We start from the raw sequence: 8448 nt of genomic DNA on the forward strand, positions 1-8448 counted from the left end.
GCAACTTGCTTGTGTGGAAGGCGCCCAGGGACAGGTCTCCCAGCCCTCTGCGCCCGACGGAGGGATCGCCGGGCCCTGCCGGGACCGAAGGACACTCCCCTGGAGGGACTTTGCCCCAGGCGGCTTTCCCACGCCAGGCGGCGCCGGCCACGGGGGCAGGGTTCCGCGGGGGGCCGCCCAAGGGCCGCCTCGGCGGCTAATCCCTGCCCTACCAAAAGCTCCGCGGCAGAGGGAAAGCGGCACTGACTCGCCGGCCGTCGGAGGGAGCGCGACAGGTCGCGATGGCGCCCGCACGGCCCGTGCCGCTGCCGCTGCTGCTGCTGCTGCTGCCGCTGCCGCCCTGCGCCCGCGCCTCCCTCGCCTGGGGCGGAGGCACCGCCTTCTGCCTCGCGGGGGACACCGCGGGGGGCGGCGCGGGCCCCGGCCGGGCGCTGCGGTTCCTGTGGCAGAGCCCCCGCTGGCCGGACCCGGTGCTGGTCTCGAGCGTCTGGGACGCGGGCGCCGGCGAGCGCCTGCTGGGGTGCTCCGTGACGCGCGCCCCGGACGAGTCCGGCTGGTCCGCGGAGCGGTGCCCCGCGCTGCGGGCCGAGCTGGGCGCGCCCCTGCGGGACGACTCGGCGCCGGGCGTGCAGCGCAGCCTGGCCGTCCTGGCGGCGCGCATCGTCGAGTGCCCCGTGCTCAGCCTGCGGGACGCGGCCGCGTTTGCGCCGACCGTGCGGGCGCTCGAGGCGGCGGCGCGGGCGGCCCGGGAGCGCGTCCGACGCGGCGTGACGATGCCCGGCACGGTGTGGTGCGGAGCGGGCGACTCGGCCAGCGACTTCTCCGACCTGGGTGAGGAGGGGCGGCCCGAGGGGCGCGCACGCCTCGGTCCTCGACCCCGCGCGGATCTGCCCGACGGCGGCCGCTGGGCACGGAGGCAGCGCCGGCCGCGGAGTCCGTGGGAGGGAGGGCTCGCGCGGCCCGACAACCCGCGCCCGAGGCTGGATGCGCGCTGCCGCGGGTGTTGGGTTGCTGCCTGTGCAAAATCCGGCCCCGCTAAGCAGCCATGGCTTCTGCACTGGACGCAACTCAGAGTTTGCTCTTGGGGGTAGGAAAAAGGACAAGCCCTGGTAGGGAAAGGTACGAGGGACCTCACCTTCTCATAAGGAGGGCTCAGCCAAGCCGCCCCCCGCAGCTGGTCTCCACTGCCAGCGACTGGCCTTGGAATGTAGCGTGCGAAGACGTCTGAGCATATGCGGAGTGTTTTGTTCCTGCTATTTTCACCTGCCAGCCCACAGAAATCAAGGGTTATGGGGAGGAAGGAGGAACTTGACCTGATGCCCAGGTGGGCTTGGGAGGGAGACCCTCTGCTCTGAAGATGCTGCCTCTGCGGCAGATGCCTCCAGGCTGGACATCAAGCTTGCCCCAGAAAAGTGTTCTTATGCCTGAAAGTGTTGTGAGCACACCTGTGCAGGAAGGTGGTGTGAACCACTCCACATGCAACCACAAAGAGGTTTCTTCCCTCAGCACGTCGATCGCTCATGGACCTCCTCGCCACTGGATGTGGTGCAGGGCCTGAGCTGGAAAGGGCAGGTCAGTCTCTGATGATGAGCCCAGGCAGGTAAGCAAGAGCTGCTCCGTCTCTGCTTGCCAGATGCTGGCCTGCAAGCGACAGGGCCCAGTTCTGCTGATGCGCCAGCCCCTTTCCTTGGAGTTTCGCCAAGAGCGCAGCTTGCCTTGCCAGCGTCCTTGGCAGGGGCTTGCCGTCCCGTGCAGATCAGCCTCCAGTGTTCTGGTACCCCCAGGCTGCTGTGGTGAGCAAAAGGCATTTGCCCGTTTAGCATCCAGTCCTTCATTCATGAACTACACAATGTCCCGAGAAATAAACTGATACAAACTGTGAATTTTTTTGTCTTTTTCTATGATTCAATGAAGCGGGCAGCTCAGACAAAAGCCAGTAGGACAGAAGGCTTGAGCTGCAGTTACCTGGAGAAAAACGGTTTTATTCGTTGTAATAGCATTGCATTTATTTATGGCATTCACATTCATTCATTTATTTCATTTGCATTTGTTCAGTTCTGTGCAAGATGGGGAAAAGGGACATTTTGCAGAACTTCCCAGAGGTGTGGAGGGCTTTGGCAGTTGCTTTGTCAATGGCAGTAAAAACCAATTAAAACATAAAACTGCTTAGTGCAGGCTAATAGGACAATTCCTTGCTCCTTGCTCGATTGAGATCCATAGTCAAGGATTGTTTGCTGTCCAGATTAACCCTTCTTTTCCTATTCTGCGAGAAACTGCTTAGAGAGGACACCTCTGCTCCAGCAAGCCCAGGCTACTTGCTGGTAGGCTATTCACACAGCCTTCCTGCCAGCGGCACCTGAGATCCGTTTAACTGGGCCTTTCAGTGAGGCTTGCGTACATGGCCAAGTATCTCTTGGCCAGCTGCAGGTTTGCCCCGAATTTTCTGATGCAAGGGTCTGAGGTTGGGTGGGATTTCAATGCACTATGTCACGGGCTTTGGTTAAATCTGGGCAAAAGATTACAGCGTGAAATTACCGGCCAACGTGAAAGCGATATTGGTATCTGCCCGCCTGACGCATACGCCCTTCGGGTAGGGAGACGGGTAGTTTCCGCAGCAGGGGCAGCGTTGCAGGGGCTCCTGGGTCAGATCCACCCTTTCTTGCAGTCCCTGTTCCTTTGTACAGAAACTAACCAGCCCTGGCTGACCTTCTGTTGCAGGAGCTTTCCAGGGCCCGGACAGCTGCTGCCGAGAGCACGACCAGTGCAGTGTTCAGATCACTGCCCTGCAGCGCAAGCATGGGATCTTTAATTTACGCCCGTACACCATCTCCCACTGCGACTGCGACACCCGGTGAGTAAAGAGCGGCGAGACTGCCTGGGTCCCAAGTTTGGGTCCTCAGATGTTGTCAGACTGCAGCTCCCATAAGCCCAGGCAGAAGGGCCAAAGGGAGGGATAGTGGAAGGGATTGGGACCTTCATGCCATAGTCACGGTGAAAGGCCACCCTGCAAGCCGTTCTTTGCTCTCTTGGAAGCGTGGCCCCAATGCAGACTCTGACTAAAGCACAAAGCAAAATGGCCGAGAAAGAAACCTTTGGTTGCCTCTGCTCTTTCCTCTGGGGAAGAAGAAGAAGACGGGGAAGCGCACGTGCTTGCAAACGCCCGGGAGAGCCAAGCTTGCCTGGGTCAAGAGTCTGTGCTGTAACTTTGTGAGCTACCAGCTCTAACAGGGAAGCCCGGCACAGTGCGCTCGGGGTTTTCTGCGTGTAAGAAATGAAGGAAGGGCAGCTGCCTGGATTAGCCCTGCTTCCCGTTTAGGCTTGGTGAGCCCACAGCGGTTCTGCAGGCTGAATGCTTTGGGCAGCTGCTTTTATATAAATGGGTGTTTCCAATGAGTGCTGCTAGCTGGTTCCTGGAAGGGCCGCAGTCCAGTATGTCCATCCTCATCGTCCTGTTGAAATGATAATCAGAAATAATACGCTTTGGAGGCGTCGGTGTGGGGAATACCGAGTTTAGGATGGCGGCGCCTGGCTCCATTTCCCGTGTCACACAAGCGCAGGTGGGTGAGGGCTGGCCTGTCTCCGCTGGGCCTTCCTCTCAGAGCTGCAGTGAGGCTAAGCCACCCCGGTCTGAGCCGCTTGGAGGTGGATGGGATGCCGCTGCGGTGCGCAAGTCGAGCTTCACCACAGCCCTGTGAGGGAGACCCACCTGTGGCGAAGTGGCTTGCTGGGGCTGCTCCCCGTCTCCTGGGCTCTAGGCTCTCTGCAGCTGCTAATGTGCCCCGCGAGGACGTGACTCCCTTGTCTCTCCTGGCAGGTTCAGGACTTGTCTGATGGATCTCAATGACACCATCGCGGACTTCATTGGCACGACCTACTTCTCAGTTCTGCAAATCCCGTGCTTCTACCTGGAGGAGAGCGACGAGGCCTGCCTCGAGTGGGCATGGTGGGGCGGGTGAGTGGTCAGCCTGCGCAGCGCTTCTGCTGGGGCCGCCCAGGCAGAGCCCGGTTCCCCGCCGAATTCAGAGTAGTGTATTAAAGGGAGTCCCGTCTTCCTATCGAAGATAAGAGTGCAGATAAGGGCACCGAGAGCGACAGGCGCCCTCGTGCGTGGAACCACACGTGCACTAAGTGCGGAGAGAAAGGCCCGTCTGCACTGGCCCGTCTCTGCCTCAGGGTCTGCTGGTGTTTGCTTGGCCAACGTGGGAGCTGCTGCCTGGCCACCTTCTCCTCCCCTTCCTAGGTGTAATAAGCGGGGCCGAATGCTTATGGCTCACACGGTGCCACCGAGCGCATACGGATCCGTGCCATCGGTTACCACCCTGCCCCAACCAGGAACGGAGACCACCAAGGACAGGAAGCACAGGAAGCGGAAGCTGCAGGGGCCAGAACACCCGGGTGTCCCTTGGCAGAGAGGCAGGCCTGGTGAGTGAGCGGCTGTTTCAGGGCGGTGTGGGGGGGGGGGTGACGGGTTGGTGCTGAGAGGGGGAACCCTTGGTCACCTCCCAGTGTTTGAGTCCCAGTGACTGGTTCCAAAATGATGGCCCAAAGGCATACTTAATTTGACACTGCCTTCCTCTCCCAACCTTTCACTTCCTTAAAACCTTTTTTTAGTGTAAAATTTCAATGAGAGAAACAACCACATAGATCTGAATGTTTTGATGCTAATGCATACATGAGAAACGTGATGTATGAAAGTGCAGCTTTGTCCAGATTACACGTAAGATTCAACAAACATGGACCAAACATCTGAGCAAGCATCCATGTGCAGGTGGCACCTCAACCCCATTCCTTCCAGTGTTGGAAGCACCAGAAGGTTCCCTTGTAAGGCCACTTTGTCAGGCTATGTTCAAATGTGCTCTCCATGCTGCGTACTAATAAATACAGTGATTGCGGTCATGTTGCTATAGCTTGCAGATCGTGTTAAACATGCAGGCTAAAAAATGGTAAATTCATTATCAGCACCCACCTCTTGATCCACAGCAGAAATCTCCTTACCTGCCCACGTCCACAACAAAAACACCTTCTTAAACCTCTGAAAACAGTATCAGATCCAGATTGCCCCATGGAGTCAATTTAGCACAAGAAAACAGGCTGAAATGCAGTTGACATAACATTATTGGCCGTGCATTTCTGACGATTCTGGCCATTATCCTGGGGGACCCTGGTCATTCTAGAAAGCTCAGAACTGAATTTCAAGAGATAATTCAGGCACTAAGATCCATAACTGGTGAAGCTTGAAAGTCCAATGAAATAGAAAAGGGAAAACACTGAGTACAAACCTATAAATGGTCCTGATGATACAGAGCAAGATTTGGAGAACTTAATCCACTTTCTTTAATTGGAAGTTACATGATTATAATTGTGGTGGAGAGGAATCCCCTTAAAGCTTATGAAAAATGCATTGATATTTTGAAAATAAAAGTAGAAGAAACCCGTGTATAACATAAAGAATCCAAGATATTTATCCTGAGTTCATTTACCTTATGACAGAAACTCAGCTTTGAAAATATTCATCCATCTAAATTCCAAATCATAGATCAGTTTGATAAGATGAAGCATGATTATTTATTTATTTATTTATTTATACCATTTTTATTTATAGACATATTTGAGATATGTCTCAGGGAATAAATATTCCCAAATAAGTAATAAAACCGGGGTGCCACCTAAATTGCCTGTCAGCTAATATGCTATTAGATATAGTATCTCCAGTCAGCATCAGTTGGGATTTTGATAAGTTAATTGAACAGCCAAATAAATTACTGAAAGTATTAATCAACTGCATCAAAGCTGCCGCATGTGACTGGAGTTCCACGGAAGATAATAAAAGGCCTTCAGCATGAAGAATAACATTAAAATTCTAAACTCCCATGCCCAGAGCCATGACTGCTACTGTGCAACCAATGGCATAAGCTAAGAGGCTTCAAGCATGAATCAAATGGCAAAAAAGCAAGTGTACTTCCACATCTGGTACCTCTCCTCGAGAAAAGCTCTCTCCCACCCCCACCCCCACCCCAGCTGCGGGAAAAATTGTCATGCCCTTAGCCCTTGGAATTGAGTTTAAAGCTCTGATCCACTTCAGGAATAGTGCTGGAAAACCTAATTTAATCAACATTTGAAAAACAAATAGCCAGTTAATGTTATCAAAAGCTTTTTCAGAATCCAAAGAAACCATGGCAGTCTGGTTTGTTCTATCAGTGTTTAGTGCCATCAAATCAGTGTCTAACCTGAGATTATCCATCCCCTGTCTATATTACTAAATACCACATGGCCTGCTGGAATCATTGTTGAATCATAAAAACTTTATGAAGTTTTATCACGGAAATAGCAGGTAATATTTTACTATTTACATTTCATGAGACAGGCCAAAAATTAGAGCAATAAGTATGATTCTTGCCCGGCTTAGGAATTACAGGAGTATCAGCGTTATTTACTGAAGAGGAAAGGGAGCCAGATTTTTTTGATGATTAGGAAGATGGTGAAGTTTTGGAACCATTGGAAGATGTTTTTGTAAACCCATCCTGGGCAGGTGATTTCCCAGAATTCATACTCCTAATCGCTTTCATGACTTCTTCCATATGCAAGGGAGCCGAAGGAAATTGCTGTTGTGAAGAATCTAGACATGGAAGAGCAACATGAGAGAGAAAAAGCACCCAGGACTGCTCCAATAGTTCAAAATCCATGCTAAGCAAATCAGAATAAAACACTAAATTTATGTCTGTTGCAAAGATGTATATCCCAGTGCACTCATTTTAATACCTGTGAAGTAAAATGTTTGTGTTTTCACTGCTTGAGATGATATGCCAGAATGTTACCTAGAAGCTATCAATTTCCCAATATATCTGTTGCCAGCAGATTAAGGCAAATTTCATCTGTTGTGGAAAAATATTATTCAATTCATATTTAACATTCCACAAATCCTGATAATGGTGTGGTGTTGGGCATGTGACAAATTGGATTTTAAAAGTTTCCATTTGTTCTTCAGAGATATTGTTTTGATTTTTCTTTTTTCCTATGAGATGCATAGGCAATAATTTGACTTCATCTAAAAGCTTTACATGTCTCCCATTAATTGGCACAAATCTATCTTTTCCTTCATTAATTGCAAAACACTTTACTGCCTGGGCAGAGGTCTATGATTTAAACACTTCATCATTAAGAAGAGAAACATTAAAGCATCAATAACTGGAACTTGAGCAAGTCTGAAAACTGCAATTGCAGACAAAATTAGATGTGGTCTGAAACTACTAGTGAATTGATTCGATAAGCATTCATTTGTTGAAGTCTCTTCACACGATGGATAGACAATGGAATTCATTTCTACAAGACGGAGTGACAGATACAAATTTGAATGGGTTTAAAATGGAGTTTGGACCAATTCATGGAGGATCCTAGTTCTGTAGGCTATAAGCCACCTCCAGTATCAGAGGCAATATCATAGAATCATAGAATAGTAGAGCTGGAAGGGGCCAAGAAGGCCATCAGGTCAAACCCCTGCTGTGGCAGGACACCACATTACGCCATCCTACTCCAATGACTGTCCAGTTTCATTTTCAATGTTTCTAGTGTGGGAGAGCCCACAACCTCTCTAGACAATTGGTTCCACTGTCATGTTGCTTTGACAGTGAGAAAGCTTTTACTGATATCTAGCCCAAACCTGGGTTGGTTCAAGTTGACTTGATTATTCCCTGTCCTACACTCTGGCAGCAGCAAGAGGAGATCCTTGACCTCCCCCTTTGTGACAGTCTTTGATGTACTTACAGAGGGATCTCATGTCCCCCCTCAGTCTTCTCTTCTCGAGGCTGAACATGCCCAGTTCTCCCAGTCTCTCCTCACGGGGCAGTCTTTCCAAGCCCTGGATCATTTTTGTTGCCCTCCGCTGGACCCTTTCAATATGCCTATAATGCTGGGGAACATGGGTCAGAGGGTGCTCTTGCACTCATGCCCTGCTTGTGGGTTTCCTCCGGGATATATGCTTGGCCACCGTGCAGAGAGACTGCTAGGCTAGATGGTCCCTTGGTCTGATCCAGCATAGCCAATTTTATATTGTTGGGAAGCTTGACAACGAAAACTAATCTAGCAAAAAAGTGATGATGGACAAATAGTAATAAAAGAACAGTATCTTTTAACAGGATGCAGAATTCATAAGGCATCAATTAAATGAAACCATACAGTGGTACCTCGGCTCACGAACTTAATTCGTTCCACAACTCTGGTCATAACCCAAATTGGTCATGAGCCGAGTCACATTTCCCCATAAGGTTGAATGTAAATAAGGTTAATCTGTTTTGTAACTATTTTTTTAATCGCAAAAATTTGAAACAAAGTGACAAAGAACAACAAAGATTGCCGCCACCCCCCTCCCCCACCGCACAACCACAGTTGCACCTGTGTGTGACCATGATCACACGAGCAGAGAGGACGGGCACAATCGCAGCCATCTCCCCC

The 8448-nt window shown here is 51.1% G+C and overlaps 1 protein-coding gene across 1 annotated transcript; it reads left to right on the plus strand.

The window, feature by feature from the left end:
- Window positions 1-755: 755 nt before the first annotated feature.
- Window positions 756-6611, plus strand: PLA2G3 (phospholipase A2 group III). Its single transcript, XM_044444354.1, has 5 exons — window positions 756-831; window positions 2719-2851; window positions 3815-3952; window positions 4241-4422; window positions 6586-6611. The coding sequence occupies exons 1-5, from the start codon at window positions 774-776 to the stop codon at window positions 6609-6611; spliced, it is 537 nt and encodes a 178-aa protein (XP_044300289.1). The 5' UTR covers window positions 756-773.
- The last annotated feature ends 1837 nt before the right edge of the window (window positions 6612-8448 follow it).

Source organism: Varanus komodoensis, unplaced genomic scaffold (assembly GCF_004798865.1).
Source record: "Varanus komodoensis strain SLA01 unplaced genomic scaffold, ASM479886v1 scaffold44_3, whole genome shotgun sequence".
In the NCBI taxonomy this organism is placed as follows: Eukaryota; Metazoa; Chordata; class Lepidosauria; order Squamata; family Varanidae; genus Varanus; species Varanus komodoensis.

What these genes read in the sequence shown, in the direction of transcription:
- PLA2G3 (XM_044444354.1), top strand. Translation starts at nt 774, where the DNA reads ATGCCCGGCACGGTGTGGTGCGGAGCGGGCGACTCGGCCAGCGACTTC. An exon ending in CACTGCGACTGCGACACCCG is followed by an intron (nt 2,852 to 3,814) that starts GTGAGTAAAGAG and finishes CTCTCCTGGCAG; the next exon opens with GTTCAGGACTTGTCTGATGG. An exon ending in TTGGCAGAGAGGCAGGCCTG is followed by an intron (nt 4,423 to 6,585) that starts GTGAGTGAGCGG and finishes TCCATATGCAAG; the next exon opens with GGAGCCGAAGGAAATTGCTG.